The sequence below is a fragment of the Hermetia illucens genome, chromosome 1 (assembly GCF_905115235.1).
Source record: "Hermetia illucens chromosome 1, iHerIll2.2.curated.20191125, whole genome shotgun sequence".
NCBI lineage: Eukaryota > Metazoa > Arthropoda > Insecta > Diptera > Stratiomyidae > Hermetia > Hermetia illucens.
In genome coordinates this window covers 217285109-217309966 of record NC_051849.1, presented here as the reverse complement: position 1 = coordinate 217309966, position 24858 = coordinate 217285109, and the positions used below count along the sequence as shown (strand labels likewise).

General features: G+C 45.3%; 2 protein-coding genes and 1 long non-coding RNA gene across 3 annotated transcripts; 1 reads left to right on the top strand and 2 right to left on the bottom strand.

The window, feature by feature from the left end:
* Positions 1-1823: 1823 nt before the first annotated feature.
* On the bottom strand, positions 1824-3567 carry LOC119646964 (glycerate kinase). Its single transcript, XM_038047665.1, has one exon. The coding sequence runs from the start codon at positions 3515-3517 to the stop codon at positions 2030-2032; it is 1488 nt and encodes a 495-aa protein (XP_037903593.1). The 5' UTR covers positions 3518-3567; the 3' UTR covers positions 1824-2029.
* Positions 3568-10927: 7360 nt separating this feature from the next.
* LOC119661253 (pancreatic lipase-related protein 2-like) lies at positions 10928-23849 on the bottom strand. The gene is made up of 5 exons (XM_038070501.1): positions 23223-23849; positions 22423-22814; positions 11530-11721; positions 11296-11470; positions 10928-11174 (listed from the first exon to the last, which is right to left on the bottom strand). Exons 1-5 carry the CDS (start codon positions 23399-23401, stop codon positions 11027-11029), a joined length of 1086 nt encoding a protein of 361 aa, XP_037926429.1. The 5' UTR covers positions 23402-23849; the 3' UTR covers positions 10928-11026.
* On the top strand, positions 23777-24468 carry LOC119661254. Its single transcript, XR_005250569.1, has 3 exons — positions 23777-23914; positions 24001-24100; positions 24198-24468. It is a non-coding gene; the product is annotated as an uncharacterized LOC119661254 (long non-coding RNA).
* Positions 24469-24858: the final 390 nt, after the last annotated feature.

The following is a 24858-nucleotide window of genomic DNA, read 5'->3' as shown; positions in this document are numbered from 1 at the left end:
GGATATTGTGTTACGATTATGACCTAAGACGTATAGAACAACCTGCGGGATTACACAAGAATCAGTCCTTAGTCCTCCCCTGTGGATAATAATGTATGACGGAATTTTAAAGTTGCAACTGAGGCAAAAGGAGTGACAATCATTGGCTTCGCAGACGACATCGGAGTGAGTACCGTGGCACAAGATATTGATGAGATCGAGGTACTCACAAACGAGGCCATTTTTGAAATCAGGTCTTGGCTAGAGGAAGCTCTGACGCTCGTAGAGTATAAAATCGAGGTAGTTTTGATCACCAAAAGAAGGAAACGAACTTCGATAAAGATCAAGATTGGTGAACACATCATACAGTCACCGCCAACGCGTAAATACCTAGGAGTCACGATTGACCAAAGACTGAAATTCAAGTCCCATTTTGAAAACTTCCGGGTGCATTGTTGGCAAGAATGTTACCAAATATAGGTGATCTTAGGTAAAACCTTCGGCTCCTTATCTGGGGAGCTATCTGCTTCGTCTTGCTTTATGCAGCTTCAGTCTGGGCATCGTCTTTGAAGTTAGAAGCAAATAGAAAAAAAATCTCAGCCCCATACCGACTGAGTACATTGCGAACGTCGTTCGCATACCGTACAACATCTGACGAAGCAGCCTGTGTGATAGCAGGCATGGTCCCCATCGGCCAACGAGGGTGTTGGCGAACGAGGGTCGACGGCTCTACCATTATATGCAATCGTCGACTCCTATACCTAGCGTCGGCAATTAGCACGAAATGATCCTTTTTTGGAATAACATACAGGTTTACTCTAGATTTCTCAAAATGGATCAAACGAAGGCACGGTGAGGTTACTTACGACCTAACTCAATTTCTAAGCGGACACGGAGGGTACCGTGCAAACCTTTATCGCTTCGGACGTGACGACTGCCCGTGGTTCGCCGCACACAGAGCGGAGGCGAAAATTGACGCCGGGGCGCAGTTTATACGCGAGAATATCGTAGACTACATGCAAGCCTCTGAAACTTCTTGGAGGGCGGTGCAAAAATTAATGAGGCCATGAGGTGCAGTTTGTAACATAATACTGAAATGAGAGTCCTGCTGGGCAAGCGAAGGTGAAGGAGATGGTTTTAGTGAGTAAAGGTATCAAACAACCGCGGTAGGTTTTGAACCTTTCCACCGTCAACGCATAGAAAAAAAAGACATTGACTCGATTATAATAAGGTTTGGTCTCAACACAAAACTTTGAAAATACCACTTTGACTCGCCATAACATTCCAAGATGGAGCGGTGATCGCACAAGAAAATGATCTTGCCAGTCCTTTTTATTCCTTGGAGGCCTGGGTTCTTAGCAAAGAAAACTGCGAACTCCTGGCCGCGTTCGAGAGAAGAATCCTCCGAAGAATTTCTGGTCCCCTAAATGAGGATGGACGATTCCGTACCCTACATAACGAGGAAATCTATGAGCGATACCACGACCAAGTCAAGTTGTGGATAAAATCCGGTTCAACAGGTTGCGATGAGCGGGTCACTTAAACCGTATGAATGAGGATGATCCAGCCCGGAATGTCCATAAGGGCAATATCTATGGTATCTCAGGACACCAGACAGCTTTTAAGGATATCGAATTGGTGGACCTAGACACAAAAGCCAGGATGTCTGGAGTTCCAGGGAGGCTTAGACCGGATTGGGTCGTTGATGATGATAATGATGACAAAGGGGCGTCTCCTTCCTACTTTATAAATTCAACTTTCACTAAAATCAAAGTTGCTTAGAACCAACTATGGAATCGAAAGGGCTAAAGGTTAGCTCTTGTATGGTTGAAAGTAAATAGATATTAAGATATCTCTCTATGTATTTATTGTCATGTTTGTACAATACACAAGTCAATTGTGGACCAGCGAATCTTTATCTTGTATCTGAAACACAATTATTTTTATAATAAATGCAGAATTTACCATATTTACAACTATATCTGTCACAATCTTCTAAATATCTTTAAAGTTTAAGATCTTTAGATAGTGGAGCAACTTCCTTACAACGTTATAACTTGTGAACACCAGGTACTGGGACAATAATCAAATGAATGTCCATAACATTTGTGCCTGTATGACCAGTAACAACATGGAAATCCTTTTGTCCTAAATTTTTATAAAAATTATACGAATCATTGCGCTCTAGGTAGTCCTCAAGATCTTCCATCTTTCTGGTTTCCAGGAATTTTTCAATCACTTCTGAGGATCCAATAGCTCCAGCTGCATCGGTTGGTCCATCGATTCCATCAGTGCCTGCGCTCAGGAAACCCAGCGTCCGAAGTGACTCGTTTTCATAAAAGATTCTGGACATCCTCAACGCCAGTTCTTGATTTCGGCCACCTTTCCCGTTGCCCTTAACCAAGGCTGTTGGCTCGCCTGCAAGTATTAGACATAAAGAATCTCCAGGATTGCATGATCGGATCGTATCTAGTAGTCGACTGAGAGAATCCTGTCCAAAAGGATATGTCGCTGAAAACTGTCGCTCGTCGATATTATGTCGCAAATATGCTAGAAGCTTTTTGAGGAAGAAGGAGTACTTTTGCACAACCTCATCCAGGGACCCGACAATCGATGTTGATAGGATACACGTTTTATAACCCATTTCCTGAGAGCATTGTAAAGCTGCGTTGGCAGCAATTTTGTTGCTTCCAATCAAATAGACAAAATTGTTTTCCATAATTTTGGTATTTTTCGGGGTAGTTTTTGTAAATACGTCCTGAATGTTAGCATCTAACTCGTTCCAAAGTTGGTACTTCTCCAATATACTCCTAGCTGTCCGACCATCCTCCTTAAATTCAACTGTAGGGCCGCTGCCTATAAGATGCAGCGGGTCATTTACAATATCGCTGATAACTAATGAAAAAATTCTATATGCATCCCCTGCCGCCCTGGCGAGCTTTCCTCCTTTCGTTTGCGACATTGCAATTCGTACAACATTCAACTCCTCGATATCAGCTCCTTTTCGGGCTAAATTTCGAATCAAATTGGTTTTCTGTTCCAATGTAATGGGCTCAATGGGAATAGGAAGCAGAGCCGATCCACCCCCGGATATGAGGACGAAAAGGATATCATTATTAGTCATAGATTCTGCTAAGCTTAGGATCCTCTTTGCGGCTTGCATTGAATTTTCATCTGGAAGATTGTTGAGAGCCCCTTCATGAACTTGTATCACACTCCCAGCTGATAAAGTCATCTCGGGGACGCCACTGAATTTAGCCATGGTTCCGTTAGGAATGCTTATTACTCCAGACACCAACCGATCAGCAAGTACCCGCTCCGCCTGAACTGCCATACCCAGGACTGCTTTACCGAAGCCGACAAGGTGACATTTCTTGTTCTCCAGGGAAACAGCTTGGTCGCCGACTCGAATGGTCTCGCCGGTCTGGGATTTGACACGATGGAGATATCCACCTGTAGAGAATATCGTCGTTGGCTGCACTGAATCCACTGCACGTTGAAACACTTTACGCAAGTCGGAAATGTAGCACTTCTTCATTGTAAACACGAATCTACGGTGACAGCTTCACTGCTGATAACAGATTGATTGAGGCGCCTAGTTATCGCCTTCTTGGGTTCGAGTTTAGGCTGTGGAAGGTAGATTGTCAATTTTATAAAGTTGGCAGCTTTGTCGGAAGTCCCGTTTGAGTCAGTAATAAATGGACTTCACGCTGTTCACAACTTGGGTGGATGGGGTCCTAAGTCTGTACCAGGTGAGGTAGCGTCTGAAAATTTATCTCTGCCCTGGTAAGAAACCGTAAAGCCGTCATCTTCTGACAATTTTTCTTTGTCTGTTTTCAAACACCAATAAAACCTACGGAAAATGGATTGATTTTCAAGGCTCTACGCAAAACAAAACCTGATTAAAATCAATTCTATGTTTGTCTCCCGACCTGTCTGCGTTCTTTTTTTGAAAAGGTGGGAGTCTGGAAAAGTCTCTGACTCCAGTGACAGTGGAGAGAGCATAGAGTAAGATCGAGCTCGTCACCCTGGCAATAAGTAGCTTAAAAACAACGTCGCCCGGGTACATTCGGTTTCATTTTTGCCAGAGCAACATTTGCTGTGGATGTTTTGTCGGAAGCAAATTGCACGTATTGCTTTTAACTGACTTCCGCGTCTATTATCACTCCCAAATATTTGATGGCAGGTTTGGACGTGATGGTATGTTTTTGAACTTTAATTGGAGCCTGGTTTTTTTACGGCACTTGGCACACTCCCCAACCAGCACTGATTGCTTCGCATGAGCATAATTCAGCATTTCCTAGAGGTTTTGCAACTGTAATCGGTGATGTGTCGTCAGGGTTAGGCCGGGCGTGGTTTCCCCCGAAATTGGGAGATTAAATACATCATTGTGCATGATATCCCACATCAGTGGATCCAGTGCGGAACCCTGTGGGACATCTGCGGGGACAACGTATTTTTAGTGCTCGTCTTCGATGTCAAACTAGAGCCTTCATTCTTGTAAATAGCTACCGAAAATTACAGATAGGTGTCAATACCACTCTTTACCAGCAAATTCCCTATCGAACCTAATACGGAATTGGCCGAATCGAATACATTTCTCACGCCCAGGATCTTTACTATGTAGTATTTGCTGGTACCAACCCCCTCGGACATGAACACTTCAAATAATTCAGTGAACATGCCTGGTCTGGATTTTAGGGCAAGCATAAGGGCCTTACGGGGTATGCCTACCTTCCAAGCCCGGGGCTTTATAGTTGCCACAGATCTCTAATAGCTCGTTTTTGGTTACTATGGAATTTACTGTCATATCCGGAGATCGCTGGAAACTGAGAGAATGATTCCTAGATGATTTTCAACAAGAAAGTGGGATACGTGATCTGTAAGAGATGAATAGCCTTAGAATAGCGCCATCACGATTTTATAGACTCTGGCCCATAGGTTTACATACGCCTCCGAGCAGAGCCTCTATTAACATTCCTTCTTACTAGGTCAACTTGAGCGTTTTGGAGGCGTCTTTGTAGGCGTGCTCTGTTTGCCATTGATCGAGCTTATACATATGTCACGCTGTGAGCCATTAATCTTGCGCAGTAGCAGATTAATGATTGATGCGTCTGTTTTAGCAGGTTAGCCTAGCCCCACTTCAATGAAGGTCTGCTCACCTAAAATTTTGCAGACTAACCCGAAGTTTTTCTTAGTTGCGAGCGTGCTGGTTCCCTACCCAGTGGCCCTTCTCATAGTGGAAAGAAGACTGCCTGGTGTTCTAAGATGCGTCAGTGCAGGGCTGACAAAGATCATGTCTGCAACCAATCCAAGCCCGCCTATCAGTAAGACCTTTACATCACCTTCGATTTCCAGAACAATATATAACTACGCAGAAGGTTCTAATAGTTTACGCCTTCCTGCATTTTGTAAACAAAAAATGACCTCTAGCAAGCATTGAAAGCATTGACCACCAATCACGTATGGATGGGCTTAATACCCAAACTTCAAAAATGGCAAAGGTGAGGCTGCGTCTGACGATTTGCATCCGCCTGGTAAGAAACTGTCGTCTTTGCCTAACATTTTTTAAGTTTGGGTGCTAAGCCCTAAACAACGGGTTATAAATCAATATGTAAGTACGCCTATATCCGCTAACTGAGGTCATCCCTGATGAGAAATTGAGTTGTCATTGCTTACAGGTCCATCGCTATGTCGGCCTATCTATTTGTCACATGGAATTTATTTGGAAACAGGGCTTCCCTTTGGGACATGCTGCATCCAACTACAACTTGCCCTATTGTTGTGTAAAGTGCGACACTCCATAAGGTCTGTGCCCCAAGAAGCAGGGGGATAATCCAACCTGCACCAACTGCAGGTCAAATGCACATCCGGCGAGTTAAAGCAACTGCCTGATGTTTGTGCAAGCGCGTGCCTCTTCCTACCAAACCAAGCCCCATGTCTATCACCCCAAACATCCCAAGCCTTCTCTACCCTCAACCCCCAGTCTCATCTTCTAACCTATGTGTTCATCACGAGAAATGCTTTTCGGCCTGATATCTCCTTCGATTTAAACGCATAAATATAAACTCTCTTCAACTCGTCCACGTTCCAACTTGCCCACCTCAGTTCTTTCCTCGGCACATATAAAATCCTTTCTTCTCCAACGGGGAAATATAGATCATGGCAGTGTTGTACCATGACGTTGGCAGTGTTGTATCCAAACGGCAATTGGTTGGCCAACTAGTACCGCTAAAACTATCTCTTCCACCAACTAGCCCCCTTCCCCCGAACCAACCTTCATTTCGGCGTCCGAACAAGCTATCCTACATTGACCTCTTCCTAGTTAGCAGCAATCTCTTGAGCCATTCCTATGTCCTATCATTTCTAATCACGTTGCCATAAACAGGAATCTCCCCCAATAGCGACTCGCGGATAAATTGTCCGCCATCATCCTACCCACAACCCTAGCCCAACTAGACTCTGCTGTACGAAATTACTTAGAGATCATTTAGGAAATACGCCGCCAAATCATGGCTACTAAATCCCTAAGCTATTAGGGAATAATCACGCCCCCTCCCCAAACCCTTAAGCTCATCAAGGAGAAAGCCACCCTGCGTCGCCAACTTCACTGCTACAGATACTCCTCGCAGCTTAACCATCTTCAATCACGAATATGTTTTCATACACAGCGCACCCGCCTCAAAATCAAATCCCTGTACGCAGACCACTTTACTGACCAACACGCAGGCATATTCCTAAAAAGATACACGTACAGCTGACTACGGCGTACATGTTCCCAATTAGCCAAACCCCGATCAGCCAGCCTCCTCCGATGAAACACCCCTCCTAAAGATTATGTCAACAGCACCGCTGAATCCTTCCTAACAGACCACCGCACCACCTCCCACATTTCTAACCCATCCACTGACACCCGTACGTCAATACGTAAAGGATAGTATAAGCCCCAGGGCTAAACGTAGATTGATACCCACTATAGACCCTAAAACCTGGGAAACGCCTGCTGAAACAGCACCAACAGCTCTACTACCAAACACTATCCTCACCTCCTGAGAGTTTTTACTTAATGAAAAACTGTAGAAGGAGAAGGATGAAGGTGAGTCTCCCGCGCCTAAAAACGGGGCAAATTGTACCAGCTAGTCCTCCAGGTTCGGGGTTGGGTAGGGATGACAACCCAACACAGAAAACGAAGTTGACAGACGGTCTCGTCCAGGGCAGGGGCAACTTCTTAGACGCTGACGCTGACCTCTGCCTGGGAGCAGCGTGACCGAAAGCGGTGACAGGCGGTAATCACTCTATTTTGATATAATCGAAAACATGACATGAATGCGAATTAAATTCAAGTGAAATCCGTCATATATTCAGGCCTAAACTAGGCCAAAGTGAATCCTTTGTTTTGGGGATGCATGGAATTAAGAGTGCATCCACCTGATGACGGACCGGACCACTTGGGAAGCATCTTATTTCTTCTCTTGTGATCCACGGACCCGTCTTTTTGGGCTAAATACCCAAGTTTTCTAAAAAAGTTAACTGACGGTTTCGTCCAGGGCAGAGGCAACTCATCATCCCTCAATAACTTCTTCCATTCCTGGAAATTCCACTTAGCCCAGAAGACCTGAATATAAATGTAGGGGTAGCTTTCATTCCGTCTGTCTGTTCCATCATATTCCAAGGCGTACACCTAAATTTGGTTTTATCACCAATTCCTCACGTCAACTCCATCATCTCCAACACCCGTACCAGTTTAAGCACACTACAGCCCATCCTTAACAAAAACTCCTCAATCCGCCCCGAAATAAAACTGTTTTGATATTAATAGCTTACACGTCCTCTGATCCCTTTTGGCTTCGTCGCCTGGTGTGACTTATCTTCTTCCCAATTGGAGCAAATATGCGTAAACGAGAGGAGGTTCTTTCTTCTAGCCACGCCTGATTCCTACCTCTCTTCCAAACAGTTCCTCTATGACGGTGACAACTCCATCCGCATCGACAGATGCCTCTTCAGCTCTCTCATGAAGTTCCTATCCAAATCCCAGTCTCATGACAATATCCTTATCCCTTTCTACGCAACCCTATAACAGGACTCCACGACCCCTTTCCTCCAGAAACGACTCCATTCCATTAGATCTAGCATTTACCAAGACGACGACAGGCGTCGCCCTGGCCTTGTATACTTCGTACTTCGTACAATAGCTTCAAATTCCCCTATAAGTCCTTAATTCAAGACGGATGAGTTGTCACCGCCCTGGACGAAACCGTTCACATATTGAAGAAGGAACCCAACCTATTTTAATGATTACAGTTGGGTGGCAACAAAAGGGAAGGTGAGGTGTACACCACTTGAGAATTCGAGGGTTCAACTCTCTTCCTAACAGGATCTACTCTTCTGCCTTTTGTTAAAATCTCATGTCCCTATTTTCTTGTTACCAACTTCACAACACCACGCGCCTTATAATGACATGTAGTTATAGCCGTCTGAAGGAAGGATGATGAAGCCTTAACGAAAGGGGTACAACGTCAACTGAAGGGTCAAGAAATCTATCATCATCATCATCAACGGCGCAACAACCGGTATCTGGACTAGGCCTGCCTTAATAAGGAACTCCAGACATCCCGGTTTTGCGCCGAGGTCCACCAATTCGATATCCCTAAAAGTTGTCTGGCGTCCTGACCTACGCCATCGCTCCATCTTAGGCAGGGTCTGCCTCGTCTTCTTTTTCTACCATAGATATTGCCCTTATAGACTTTCCGGGTGGGATCAACCTCATCCATACGGATTAAATGACCCGCCCATCGTAACCTATTGAGCCGGATTTTATCCACAACCGGACGGTCATGGCATCGCTCATAGATTTCGTCATTGTGTAGGTTACGGAATCGTCCATCCTCATGTAACCCAAGTTTCCGAGGAATACATGAGGACTGGCAAGATCATAGTCTTGTACAGTCGGGCCGCGTCTATTATCACTCCCAAATATTTGATGGCAGGTTTGGACGTGATGGTATGTTTTTGAACTTTATTTGGAGCCTAGTTTTTTTACGGCACTCGGCACAGTCCCCATCCAGCACTGATTGCTTCGCATGAGCAGAATTCAGCATTTCCTAGAGATTTTGCCACTGTAATCGGTTATGTGTCGCCATTGTCATTTGGAGTGCCTATTGTATACCTTCTTTCTCGTCACATCTTCTGCATCTGTCGCCAGTGCTTGTCTTCCAGATGCATTTCTTACTCCACTTTGGTGAGATCTATTCTATTAAATGGCACACTACCAACTCAATCGGAACTTTTTCGGTTGTCAACAGCTTTTGCGCTGCCTCCGCTGGTAATCATATTGTGGCCGTTTGAGGAGTACCATAGGCTTTTTGCAAACACACAATTGACTTCTCCAAACAGCTCAAGTGCTTACACTGGGCGAAGGGCAATTCCGCTGGATTAAAGGTATGTTCTCTATGAGTACTGGCTGGACTGGCCTTTCCTGTGCTTTATTTTGTACGATCTTTGCCATTGGCGAATATTTCATAGTTGACGAGCTCCTCTTAAATTGGTCTTTCTTTTGATCCTGAAGTACTTGCTGCTCTCGCCTTTTTGAATCAATCTGGTGCATGTTGTTACTGTTTTTGTCGCCCAACGATCTGCCTTCAGCTCATTTTTCCTCGGTTTTGTCACTGGTGTCAACACCCGGGACTTCGATTGCTCACTTGCAAAAGCCGCCGGTACTGGACGAATTGGAAATAAACTTTCCTACTCGGTTTCTGGGCTAGAACACAAACTTAAAAAAATGACGATTTGTGGTTGCGGTCAGGGCTGCGGCAAATCTTCAGATGCTGCTTCACCTCTGCTCTGGGAGCAGCGTGACCAAAGTAGTTACTAGTTGTTATACACTTATGCCCTCCCCATTATGTGGATAGCGGTTTAATCACTCTACTATATGGTCCATCCTTAACAAAAATTCCTCTATCCGCCCCGAAATAAAACTGTTTTGCTATTAAAAGACCTCTTATCGCATATGGCTTTGTCACCTGGTGTGACTTATCTTCTTCCCAATTGGAGGGAATATGGGGGCGTTTTTTCGTCTAGCCACGCCCGATTCCTAACTTCGTTCCAATCAGTTCCTGTATGACAGCATCAACTCAATCCGTACCTACAGATTCCTCTTCAACTCCCTCATTAAGTTGCTATCCAAACCCCAATCTCATGACAATGACCTTATCTGCCCCTACGCAATCCTACAACAGGACTCCCCGGCTCCTTTCCTCCAGGCACGATTTCACTCCATTAGATCTCCGGAATTTCCATAACAAGACCAGCATTTATCACGACGACGACAGGCGTCTGCCTGGCCCTGTATACTTCCCCGTACAATAGCTTCAAATTCCCCTATAAGCATCCTATACACATCCCCCCCCCCCCCCCCCCCCACCTAGTTTAGCTAATCATACAACAGTCCCTAATTCAAGAGAGATGAGTTGTCACTGCCCTGGACGACACTGTTCACATATTGAAGAAGGAAGCCAATCTCTTTTAATAATCACAGTTGAGTGGCAACGAGGAAGGAAGGTTGAGGGAAGATTAGGTGTGCACCACTTGAGGATTCGAGGATTAAACTCTCGTCCTACCAGGATCCACTCTTTTGCCTTCATTAAAATCTCATGTTCCTATTTTCTTGTTACCAACCTCACAACACCACGCTTCTTATAATGATATGTAGTTGCAGCCGTCTAAATAAAATATAGTGGAACCTTGACGAAAGGGGTACAACGTCAACTGAAGGGTCAAAAAATGTATATTTCCCTTAAATACTAAAATAAAATAAGCCGAAATGTAATGAACATTCAGGAGCCCCACTGGTACACGTTTAGCTAATCCTACCCTCTGTCTCTGTAGTTCAACGGCGGTGGTTGGTTCATTTCCGTAATTATTAAAAATGCTTAAATTATTTTGAATTAATCAGTCTATTTTTGTAACTTAAATAAATAAATTAAATTTGAAAAACAAAAAACCAAAAAATGCCTAAAACAGTATCTAGTGGAGCAAGAATAAATAATTTTTACTTTAGCTCGTTTAATGGAGATGGATTTTCTGTGATAATTTGGCCACTCGGTGGTGATGTATCTTTAGATGATGCCGAATTTGGATAAGGACCCAATGCGAAGGGTGGATTAGGATTCGTTTCCAAGAAAAACACACCGCTTGCGCTGGAAATAAACGAAAAACGTGTTTAAATAGATTTCAAACTTTAGATACAAATTTGCATTGCTGAAGTCAGCCTCAAATATCTAGAAGATCCTGTTGAGTCTGACAAAATGTGATACTCACTTCTTTGGCACTCGATATCCCATTATTTCTACTTCAGAAGTTGGTGACCATTTACACAATCCTAGCATAAAATTGAACCAACTGTAACAGGCATAACCCCAGAATTGCTTAGTGGAAGAGGTCAGCGATTCTGCGTAAAACTCCGGGGCTCGATCATGATTGCATTGACCAACACCTGGAAAAAGATATTATATCAAAAGTGGGTCTGTTTTTGATTATTATCGAAAATGTTACTTGCTTCAGTTTGTTCCTTACAGCCAGGTTGATTGGTCCCGCCATTGGGATAGAAGTCCACATGTCCTGACACGGCTAACATCCCTCTCTCAAGGACGTCTGTGTGAATTACATCCACGAATTCAGCATCGCTTGAGTCCAATCTGCCGTCGTTGTTGAAGAAGTTGAAAATCGGTTTTGCTGGATCTAATCCTGTAAGCATTTTGAGTTTGTTAGTTTTGATGTGAGATGTCCTTTGCTTATTATAAATGACGCTCAATGTAGGGCTCAAAAACACAAAGGTGGACAAAAAAACACTTTCTGATTTCAAATTCCCCCTCTGGATTTTCAACGATTAGAGTTCCAAAACTCACCGACATAGTTGTATTAGCCATTGTTCAACTATAGAGCCTCGTCTTGATCCTTCGTAAGATAAGTGTTAAGACTTCTGAACTTCAGAAATACGAACCTTGATGGATATAAGCTGAAACGTTTTTTCAGTCTGGCCTTCTCAGAAGTGTCAGTCCTTACCTTCAAAAAGCCACGTATATGAGAAGAGGGTCAAGTTCGGGTGACAATATCCAATCAAAGTCGAATTTGCAAAACTTTAACGGTTTTCTCCAACTAAAAATAGTCCATTTTTTGCAAACTACAATTTTTAGGTACGCCCGAGCATAGACTAACAGTTTTTACAATCAATACTCGATAGATGTAATAATTAGACTTTATTAATTTTAATGAATGAGTTTAAATTAATTAAAAACTGCACCGCGTGATAACCGACTATCCAAACGTTAGAGGCAGAAGAGAATGATCTTCCTTCATGTGTTTCACACCTGCACGTGTCCAGTTCCTTGGGTGAACAGGCAGGTGTGGACGAGTGTCGGATGGGTGGTGTGGCTTTTATGCGTCGGAGATTGTCCCTCAGCAGACGCACCAACCCCGACTCTGTGAGACCCGATCTCTTGTCGAAGAGCGGATCGCTTGGGAGTCTCGGGATCTCCCCGTATACCAGCTCCGCGGGGCTGGCAGCAAATTCCTCTCGTCGGGTTGTACGTAGGCCGAGTAGGACGAGAGGCAAGACCTGGGACCAGGACGGATCGTCGCGTGCCATAATGGCGACTTTCAGCGTCCGGTGCCAACGTTCTAGCATCCCATTGGATTGCGGGTGGTATGCAGTAGTCCGCTGGCGCTTAAAACCAAGGAGTTTGCCTAACTCGGAGAAAAGGGTGAACTCAAATTGCATTCCCTGGTAAGTGATGACCACTGCAGGGACGCCAAAGCGAGGTATCCACTCTCGACAGAGGGCTTCGCCACATGATTGCGCCGTAATGTCCTGAGGCCTGAGGCCACCGCGTAAACCTGTCGATGATTGTGAGACAATACCTATAACCGCGCGAGTCTCGCAAAGGCCCTACTATGTCGAGGTGTATTGTGTGGAACCGCTTGGTAGTGCGGGGGAATGGGCACACTTCTTTCCTTACATGCCTGGAGACTTTACACTTCTGGCATACAATGCACTCTCTGGCCCAGGAATTGACGTCCTTATTCATAGAGGGCCAGAAGTATTTCTCGGTGACTAGCCGATTTGTTGTCCTGATGCCTGGATGCGCTAAGTCGTGAACTGCGTGGAGCACTGCCTAGCGAAAGGTGGCCGGAATGTATGGCCGAGGTCCCTTTTCCGAGTGTACACAGCAGAGAGAGAGGTTTGAGCCGAAGATGGGCAACTCCCGAAATTTGTATTTGGGGTTGGATTTGAGGCTCTGAAGTGCTGCGTCATCCTCCTGCGCCTTGGCAATAGCCGAGAAATCGAGTGAGGCGGGGATGTTAACCTCGGAGACACGAGACAAAGCGTCAGCAACTATGTTGTCCTTGCCGGACACATGCTGGATGTCTGACGTAAACTGGATTATAAAGCTGGTGTCGAAGCTGACGAGAGGACGCTTTGTCGGGCATCTGTTTCAAAGCATACGTGAGAGGCTTATGGTCCATGAACACTGTGAACTGCCTGCCTTCTAGGGAGAAACGGAAGTATTTGATGCTCAAGTACGCGGCGAGCAGTTCGCGATCGTAGGTACTGTAGTTCCGTTGAGCGGAATTCAACTGCTTCGAGAGGAAGCTCAACGGCTGCCAAAGTTGATCCACCTTTTGGTGAAGGGCAGCACCTACTGCGATGTCAGAGGCATCAACAAAAACGGCTAGGGGTGCATCTTGCAGAGGGAATGCCAAGAGTGTAGCGTCGGCCAGTTGTTGACGGGATTTTTCAAACGCGCGGATAGCCTCTTCAGACCACACGATCTCTCGTGTGTCCTTAGTTTTGGGGCCAGACAAGTACGCGTTCAAAATGGACCGGTGATGTGCGGCCTTGGGCAGGAAACGACGGTAGAAGTTTAGCATGCCCAAGAACCTCCTCAACTCCTTCACTGTCTTTGGACGCGGGAAGCTTGTTATCGCTTGCACCTTGTCTGGGTCGGGCTGTATTCCTTTAGGGGAAATGAAATGGCCGAGGAATCTCACCTGTTTTTGGAGAACTTTGCATTTCTCAACGTTTAGGACTAAACTGGCCTCAAGGAGACGTTGAAAAGTGCACTCGAGATGGGCTAAGTGCTCAGATTCAGTGGAAGAAGCGACCAAAACATCATCCAAATATACGAAACAGAAATCAAGGTTTCGCAGGACTGAGTGAATGAACCTTTGAAAGGTTTGCGCCGCATTGCACAGGGTGTACATATTGCCGTCTTTGGAATGTCTTCAGGGGCTACTGGGATTTGGTGATAAGCCTTGATTAAGTCCAAGGTCGAAAAGATGCGGCAATTCGCGAGGTGATGCGCAAAGTCGTGGATGAGTGGAATTGGATATCGGTCAGGAACATTTTGTGCATTTAGCCTTCTGTAATCCTCACATGGGCGCCATTCGCCGTTTGGCTTAGGGACCATATGCAGTGGGGAAGACCAACAGCTGAGGGCCTGCAGATACCCTGTTGAACGAGTTGTTCAAACTCTTTCCGTGCAATAGCCAGTTTCTGGGATGGTAGAGGACGCACCTTCGAGAAGATCGGGGAACCAGTAGTGATAATGTGGTGCTGCACATGGTGCTTCACTGGTTTGGAGAGACTACACTCGGTAGTAATCTGGCTGAACTTTTGGAGAAGTGCCCGAACACGAGAGTCGGTAATGTCTTTTAAAAGAACGTAAAGATTATTGCCTGGGTGAGATACCATTTGTCCCGACGAATTAAGGTTGGTCGTGGGGTCTATAAGGGACTCATTTTGCAAGTCCACCAGCAACCCATAGTGACACAAGAAGTCTGCGCCTAATATGGGGAAGCTGACATCCGCCAGGATGAAAGCCACGTAAACGACCTACGCAAGCCAAGACTCATGTCCACTTGCCTATACCCGTATGTGTTTATGCGGGAGGAATTTGCTGCCGCCAGTTTGAGCGGTTGTGGGAAAAGTTGATGTTGCCGAGGTACGGGAAGAACCGAAACCTCCGCACCAGTATCGATGAGGTAGTTGTGCCTGTTGAGGGGGTCGTAAATTGTTAGGTGACGTGGCGCTGCGTTCTGGGTGGCCGTCGCCAGGACCCCCCTCGACCTAGTTTTTTGCGGCAGGCGTGAATTTACAAGGGATTGTACACTTGGTGGCTTTATTGCCGAATCTGCGGTGGTACCAGCAAATCCCTCGGTCCGTGGACTGTCCTGACGACCTGCTACCTGATTGCCCTTTTCGAGTGGCAGACCGTGAGCGAGCTCACGATCTGGCGCCCGAACGCTGAGCGTCCAACGTCGCCCGCATCTCGGCCACACTGGGTGTTAAAGCGGTTATCTCGCGCCTCAAGTCGCTCACCTCATCCGACGGTGGTTGAACGGCCGGCATGGTTGGGCGTACGTACACCTCCTGCACCTGGTTGGCCGTCGCTGCCAGTTCCTCCAAGGAACCGGAAACGCAAGCGAGGATCGCCTGGGTGCCCTCCGAGACGCCGCCGCAGCCACTAAAGAAGCGGCCGCAGCCACCAGAGACGCCGCAGCAGTCAGTAGGGCTTTGTGATCCACATATCCGGATGGTCCTGTTCCCCAGTTTTTTTTAGCAGAGCATAGTGGTGGCATTGCCTGCTTTATATTCGAGTAGCATGCTTGTCCACCTTCAGAGTTGACCGATAGCTGGTTATTCCGGCGAACTAGCGACCAGTCAAATAGTCCTGTTGGCCGTAAAATTTGTTTATCCATCCATGTAATTTCCGGGCCATGGAGATATGGATGGGAAACAGTGATCGGACTATTTTACATCGACGGCTTCGAAGCAAAGTTTTCACGAATTCTAGTTAACGATGTAGTAGTCGGATCCAACGAGGTGGTAAATATTTCCATGATTTCTATCGGGGTAAACAAAATTTAGTGTCGCGGTTGCAGGGACACTAACTTTTGTTCATCCCGTCAGAAATCAACGAACGATTCACGACTGTGAATTGGCTCCCCGGGATTAATGTCGGATAGGCGGTCACGAAATTGATCTCGAACCTAAAGACCCGGCCAATCGGACTGCCCATACTCCCATTACCAGTCAACAGAGTTGTCAGCATATAGGTGCGCTTCACCAGTAGCTAAAAGTTCCCCTGTAGAGTCAACCTGTCGGGGTTTCGACCCTAAAAAGAAACTTGCCAGTAGGCAGGATCATTCCAGCCCATTATACAATATTTTAGCAGTTCAAAATATAGGCCATTCTGTGGATTCAATGGAGGTGACGTAGTCGACTGTGAACCAGGAGCCGTTCCATCAACAGTGAAACTTTGAGGATGGACGATCGTTGTTCTTCGTCCAATACCTCCCTAGCAAATAAACTTCAAATAGCCATCAGTCAGCCATCGTCAGGTTAGTGTCTGTTTGTTCAGTGAAAATGAACTGAAAATCCTCCATAAGGACCATAAGGGCCCAGTCTTTTTTCATGGCCTTTGTACGCTCCAAAAAGCAGAGTTACAAAGTGGTAGAGTGGTCGCCTTGGAACTGTGAGACAACATATGTAGTGGAATTCTACCTCTCTTTCTATGCCCAGGAAGATGCAAAATGGCCAGGGACGTTTGATTGACTTCCATGAGATTTTCAGGACGCCATACACATAATGCAAATAAATTTTGTTCAAGTTTGTGAAAAAATCAAAATCTAGGCACAAGTTTTGTTTTAACGATGTGATAAAGACAAGGCGATGAGGAGGAGATCGCAGGTTCGTGGTGAAAGTAAAGCGGATCTTCCCTGGAATTGCAACATCATTAACGTTTCCATTCCTGGCCAATCGAGTAAATTTCGGGTCAGGGGAAGAAACTCTTTAACGGGCCTGAATAAAGAGGAACCCCATCGCCTCCGTCACAAAGTATGATCCCATGATCCCCCCATAATGTCGGAGTACCATCAAACACTAGCTTCCGGAACACAAAGATGACATACCCGAGCCATTGAGATGTTACCAAGCCGTCGTTATGGATATCCTAGTTGGGGTAGTTGTCATTTTCGCCACAGAAAGGATTCCTACTAGATTGTTTCGGCGTTTTAGTTCGAGAGTTGAAAGGATGATACGATTTATCTTTAGCTAGTAATAAAAACTCTGAATCATCTGTTCCGTGTAGACGCGTTTGAGGAGGACCTTTTTCACTTAGCGCGGTAGTGTGGTTTTGTCATTTGGAAGCAGCGGCAGTACACCAACGAAGGCGGGGAGTCAGCTCTTGACAATCCGTCGGCCTGCTTATTCCCCTCTATCTTCCTATGATCGGGAACACAGAAGAGGGTGACATTGAGCATTTCTTCCGAACTGTTTAACATGTTTCTGCGCAACCTCACAACATTGAAGAACATCACCACTGAGCAGCATGCCTTAATCGCGGCATGGCTGTCGACCAGAATAGCTGTGTTACTATCATCAGCACCTGGACTATATTAACGTATCCTGTAATACCATACGACTCGGCTACACTGTATGTAAGGGAAAGGACTCCCGCCCCAATTCTACAGATCATTTTTGATCCGAAAGCAAATAATATTCTATCATAAACCTCATAACACTTCGCTCGTCTTCCCTTCTGTCGCAGCCCGCTGTGAAATTCGAGTTGAAGTTTACCTTATGTGTGAGGAACACGGTCCGACATTTTTAATATGTAAGAGTCCATTAAGGGAGAGAAGATGTGGGGGTACTTCGGGAGTATCTGCTTCTTTTGATCTTATTAAGCTTGGTCCCATTGAATTTTTTACTAGGCCTCGTACAACACATAATTAGGATGAGCTGGACCAAGGAGCTTGCATTTCGCTACGAAGGTCCTCTTGCGCGTTCGCAGGCTTTAGCGAATCTGGGAACATTCTCCAGAGGCAGAGAGTGTGCAGATTCTTCATTGAAGAAAACCTTGCCAAGGTGTCTCCGTCTGAAATCTGAGGAGGCCGGGCAGCTGCACAAGAAGTGCAGGGCTGTCTTCTCTTCCTCCTTACATTGGCTGCATATAGCCGAAACCACCAACCTCAAACTTTTCCATATAGTAGTTTAAACAGCAGTCTCCCGTGAAAAGCCCTACTAGGGTTTTTATGTCCCACTTGTTAAGGCACAACAAAAATGCCGCTCTAGCGACCTCAGGTTCTTTCACAAGGATTTTCGACTGTCGGCAAGAGTTCAAATTCCTCCACTCGGCTACATGAATCCTTGCAATGGCACACTTCAGAGTAGACTTGACTTCTGCTGCCAATGAAATGGCATATATCTCCGCCTGAAATATGGTCGTCATTTTTTCAAGGGGTCGGGCCAGTCCATAATTGGATTTTGTCCTCGAGGAGCCATACCGTGGTATCCATTACCAGGAGTCATAACAGAGGAGGGAGAACTCTTCCCTGTGGGCGGCTCCTAAGACATACCGCCTCAATAGACTTCTGGCGGACCAATATGTGGACTTTTTTCCACCCTAGAATTTGAAAGATCCAACTGATTAAGAGTGGATTGATTTCATGCAGTCTTGCCGCGTTACATATTGAATGAGGCATAATTGAAGGCACCTCCGATGCCCGTGAATGCTCCTAAGGCGTATTCTTTTTCAGACATTGTCTTTTCAATTTTTGCCATGACTTCCTGGAGTGCTGTCTCCGTGGATTTGTCTTTCTGGTAGGTGTCTTGCCTATGGAGAAGTGGCCACGTAGGAATGCGTGTATTCCTTATGAACCGATCTACTAGTCTTTCTAGTCCTTTTAGTAGAAAGGATATTAGACTGGTCGGTCGGAGGCTTTTTGCATCTGTGTAGTGATACTACTTTGCATGTCAGATTCCAGTCTCTTGGTTTAGGGCTGTATGCACCTGTCGGCCCCGAGATTTGATTTTGGATGCTGCCTTGGAAACGCATTTCAAACAAATGGTTTGCTGTTTTTTCATTGCTTTTTGTGTACCTCTCTTTCTGTAAATGTAAATAACCCAGTTTCTCGCTACATTATTTAACCAGGATCCGCTCCACATTTGAGGTTGCCTCAGGAGGATTAGTCTCTTCGCAAAAGTGTCTCATTGATGATCGTTTAGCCGATCTTATGCTCTTCTTTAGAGCTTTCTGTGCCACCTTATAGAGATTTCAGCCAGCGGGTGAATCACATTTCAGGGCACGATTGAGGAGCATCCTTGTCGTTCTCTTCTGTTTTACAAAATCCAAGTTCCACCATGGTGTTTTACCTTTCTTTGGCGTCTTGCGGGTTGCGATCATCTGGGTTGTTTTCTCAATTCCAGCAATGGATTTGTTGCACCTCCCAGGGATCGTGAGTCCTGGGCTCAGTTCTATTTTATACGTCACCCAATCTGTCTTCCGTGGTTTCCGAAATGGAGTGGGTGAAGGTGGATCTATGCCCATTACGAAATCAATGCGTCTGTGATTTGGGAGTGTGATATCGTTTGATTCGCTCCACTCTCCAACCAGAGCTGCAATGCCAGGGGATGCCACACTAATATCGATGACCTCTCGCCTGACGACGTTGAAGAAAGTGGGTTCATTACCGGAATTAAGCATCTGCAGATCGGTTCCTATTAGATACTCCAGTAGTCTCGATCCTCTTGCATTGATGTTGGAACTTCCCCAGCATATGCAGTGATCGTTGACATCACATTCTGTTATTACCCCCCATCCCTTTACTTTTAGCATATTGGACAGCTTTGATGCATGTTCCACTGGAAACTTCTTCTGCATTATAGGGAAAACATGCAGAGTACCATATTACCTCTTTATCTAACTGTTGACTTTTTATAGTTAGTTTGACCGATGTGGTGTCGCCATCACATAGGTTGTTAACCGAAGCAGCCTCAAAGTTTTTTGAGGCTGCCATGCAGGAGCGGGATCGATCACTTCCATTGACATACAACAGGCCAGCATGCTGGAAGTTTAGGCCCCTGACTGCCCCACCAACGAGCCACGGTTCTTGTATAAGGTATATAAATGTCATGCAGCTATTGATCCGATGAGTCATAAGTGCAGTTGCCGAGGCCCGCGGGTCCTCTTTAATAGTTTTAGGAGCCGACGCGTGTAACGTCACGGCCCCTGATCCGTAGAAGATCCCGCAGCTCTTTTCCCCGAACCTCCTTAACATCAGATTCGGGAACGCTGATAGTATAGCTGCTTTGCTTCCTAGCAGCATCCAGGTGGAGGTGTTGAGGTTATTCTGGACACCAAGTTATTCCAGATCCCCAGTATCATTACGCCTTTCTTCTGGAAGCTGGAGTAAGCACTTTTTGAACGATGGCAGCCCAAAGACGCTTTCCATGGTTAGTCACGTACCCTTCCACACATCGTTGAGGGAGGAGCAGTACTGCCTGAACCACTCGTTTGTGTTTTCGTCGGCAATAATTTAGCCGTAACATTTTACGGTATACACCTACCAATTCAAAGGGAAACTGAATGCTTTGTAAAGATGCAGTCCCTGCAGCTTTCTCCTAAACTATTTGCACTGCACAGTATCGTAACGGGATGGATTAGAGTTGTCATACAAGGCCCATCCATCGGCTCCGACAGCCTCGGCTACAAATGAACGCCTAGCCCTCATTGCTGCCTTTTGTATCGAAGAGTTGGGATCGTCCGAGGACCGCTACCGCTTCGGTTTCTCCTTAGCTGCAGATGCCCCAGAAGATCCTTTCCTCTCAACCTTGGCACAGCATGTCGGTTGTGATTTGCCCGAAGGCGGTTTGCTTCAAGGCGGTTCGTCCGAAGCCGGTTTGCCCGAAGGCGGTTTGCGCAGAGGCTGTTTGCTACCCATGCATAGGTGCTTATCCATCGGCAAGGCTTTAACTTCACCAGGTAGCGCAGATTGGAGCCTAGCTGTGTGCTAACAGAAGGGGTCTGCTTCGGCTCGTTCGTCAAGTACTGGGTCCCAATTAGATTGGTTTCCACTTGAGTAAATGGAGCATCTGAGTCTACATTCAGGTTCTCCATCCATGAGCTTAGGATTGCCACTTCACTCGGGGCTGGATCGTCACGATCGAGATTTAATTTTAATTTTTTAATAGGTTTCTGCGCTTTCGGTTTCTCATAATTTCATGCCAGGAAAGTAAGTCGATCTTGGCAGAGTCACTTTTTGCTGAGACAAGGCTAGTTGAAACTGGTGGTCGCCAGGTATCCAGAGTTCACCGTTTACGGCCACATCTTAACCCCTGTGACCATTTACCCCTCGGCACAGTAATCACACCACGGCTTAGGGTTTTAATTATTGCTTGGCTTCAGGTGTCACCTTTCGTTTCCTAGAGGATCTTCCTTACTGACCTCCCTCACTACGACAAGGGAGCTCCATAATGCTACTTGTAACAAAGAGAATTATCACTGATGCCAATATCAGGAAGTCGTCGGTGTATGCCACAGCCTCCACCTCCCTCCTACCCAGTATTCGTGGAATCCATTATCCATCACCGCCAGCCAAAACAACGGAGAGAAAGCCTACCCTGGGATTTCCTTTTATTCACAGTTCCGCTCAAGTGGCTACCGGACCGAACAGATTAGATTATCCTGATTTTTAGCAACTAGCATCATACTATCTACTGCGTAAGCCCCATTTAATCCAATTTTGGTTCGAATTTCCTTAATGGCGTTAGTACTCACGTTTTCAAGAGCTCTGTTTACATGCAGGAAGGCAGCTAAGGTACGTTGCTTGAATTGTAAGAACTGATCAACCGTGCGAACTGTTAGGAAGAGTGGTCTCTGTGGATTTGCCTTTGAAGTAGGCATGCTAAAATTTGGAAAACGATGAACTCTCCATAATCGGCTTAAGTGGATGTCTAAGCCGCGATCCGGGGTATTCGAAACGAACTAGGGGAGAGGGGGTAGGTGCTCTGACTTATAATCCTACTGGGAAGCGCGTCTGGACTATCAGCTGTAGGGTCTCACCAGAAGATATCGTTCAGAAGCCCTCTGACTTTTAAAAAAGGATGGGTTCTTACATTCTTTGGGCAAAATATTACTAAATCTAACTGAATCGGTGATCCTCTCGACATTCTAACAGAAATCCTTCATCCTGGCAGTTCTGATGGTATACACCTTTTCAGGTAGTCCTTGTGTGGCAGCTAGTATTTATGCCTGTAATAGGTGTTGACCACCTCCCTGGCCAACTCCCTGATATATTGAATAGATCTCCGCTTCAATGTCGAGTCTGAGGGGCGACTACAACTATCCCTTCTAAAGCCTTGATCCTGCACTTTAGTTCGTCTGTTTTGAAGAAGTGTTTGTACTATATATCACTAGCGGATTCTGTAGTTCCCATTTGTATTACATCGCTTATCGCTTAATCTCCCTAACTTTATGGGGATTTCCTATTTATCTAAGTATTCGAGGATATGAGTATCTTGTTTAACTCTAAACGTTAACTACAATCTTCAAAGATTCAAAAAAGTTAAGAAATCTAAATCGCCAATAGACAAGATTGACGCCTTACCTGTAATCCACTTCAGCTTTCCAGTCTTCAGATGATTCGCAATTATACCAGCAACCTGAGCTCCCAAACTGAATCCAATCACATGGATATCGTCCATATCCACAAATCCAGGAGCTACCAGATTATCAACAATTTGTGCGATGCATTTTCCGATATATTTTGCATTTTCCACTGCAAATGGATAGCAAGGTGCCGGAGCTAGTGGACTGTAATCCACAGAAAGAACGTAGATATCATCGGCATCCAGTAGAGGATCTCTAATTTGCGTATTAGGGGAAGCATCTCGATTTCCAGTGTATCCATGGATTAGAATGGTCAGTGGACGCTTTGGAGTAAAGTCGCTGGATTGAAGGTTTTCCACGTTTAACGACTTCGGTTCAGTTCTGGATTCTCTGGATGGAAGGAAAATAGTGAATAGTTGTGAAATGAATGCAATGATTGAGTGTGGCGATAGTGAAAGAAGGTTGTGGGGTTTCAGCTATCACATAGACTGGATAGGTATTCAGAAATGAATATTTTCTTTAGTATCTCAAGTAATTTGTTAACGGAGCAAGTACGTAGATATAAGGGATTCCAGAGCATCCAATGAGAATTTTTTAGCAAAGGGGATATTAGTATGATAAAAAGTGAAGGATACTGTTTGGGTTCATGGAATCAAACCACCAAAATTTGTGAGGATTTTCACGTTATCAAGAAGAACACAGTGCACTATTTGCCAACTTTCACTAAAAGGCGTTTTGTCTTATAGCAACCACTGGAACCCCGTCTCCATCACAAAACACACTAGGAACTATCCATACCTTGAATATAACCAGAAGGTGATATTTTCATTGGGGCACTTAGCATTCGTATAGAAGCAATTATCGAAGACCCAAAAACCTCGGTTCAAATAATGGGTCGGATCGAAAGGATTATCCGAGGAAGATTGGACATCCGCGAAACTCCCGCATAACACGACTATAATCCACACCGCGATCATGACCAGACAGAACCTTTCGAATTTCACTCAGTGTCTCGACTGTTTTATAGAGCGTCCGATATTTGTTCAATTGAAAAGCGTAGGTGTCGATTAAAGTATGCATATCGGAAGCAAATACCAGGTGAGCATACACAGCCAGACTGAACGCACTTTGGTGTCCAATTCAGCTGCTGGGAATGCTTTATGCTTCATTCGGGTTAATGGCACAATGTCAGAATTTGTTAATGTTTGTAACGGATTTTCTGGCAGTTTCGCAATCGTGATAGTATTAATGCACGTGAAAAGCACTTAATTGAGGAGGTCTGGGTAGGCTGACTATTGCCATTGTTTCGGCTCTCTTAGGTGGGCTGTCAATTTAGGCATTTTGGCGACTAACGCGGTTTCAACTTTCAACTTTCGAAATACGCTATAAATCACTATCACTCTAAACTCCTTAAGTCTGACCACTCTTTTAAATAAGGACAATGAGAGCCTGGACGCGCGGTCGACAGAATCAAGCCAATCTTACTTTCGGTATGACACAATGTGTACTGCCCAATTCAAAACAGCCCACCAAAGCCAGAGAAATCATTGAATTAATTAAGTTTATTCCTCACTAGTGTTGCTTCGTACGCTCATTACTTTGGCAATAACGACTCAATTGGTATTTGATATGTGATGGCAGCCAAGAATGTAACAGCGAAAGTTGACCATATGCACGTGAGTCCACCATATCGGAAGCTTCTATTTGAATTGAAAGTGAAATTACTTATTTTCATTAATGTGATTTCAATTTGCGACACCTGATTCAACTTAGGGTATCATAAGACATGATTTAACTCAAATGGGCGGAGATAGTAACGCACAACAAAGTTGGGAGTGGATGGATGGGACTAAATTAAGATTAACCAACAGATGACAGATATAGAAGGAGGTAACAGCTAGAAATCGTAAAGGAACTACATTAGTTAAGGAAATTGGATTCCATCGGGAACGAACGGACGAACGAGGCGACTATATCAAACAACACGTTTAATAGCCTTTTAAAACTTAGAAAATCAATGAGGAGCGAATTCGATAACTGTAGTATCTACCTGGTGTCCTGGCTTACGACTAGTTCTGAGAAGCCTCTTCTATAATAAAAGTGGACGTGGGAAAGAGCTTGCAACGTTGTTTACTAAGAACCGAAGTCTCCCAGGAATATAGAGCATTGATGGACCGGTCAGTATTTGGAACTTCTATCCACTAAAACTACCCCCGAATTCCCCTTTTCCGTGGAACCTCCATAAGGTATTGCATAATGGGGGGAAGGGGAGGGGGGGGGGAGTGGCTCACTCTAGCTTGGTTTCCCTTTTCCATACGCAGCGTCCGTAACTGCGCTTTTCTGGTCTCTTTTTCGCATTTTGCTTATGATAGATCCGATCAGGGAGTTGATGATACTCTATTTCTCCCGCCATACTGCCTAGAGTTTACTCTGG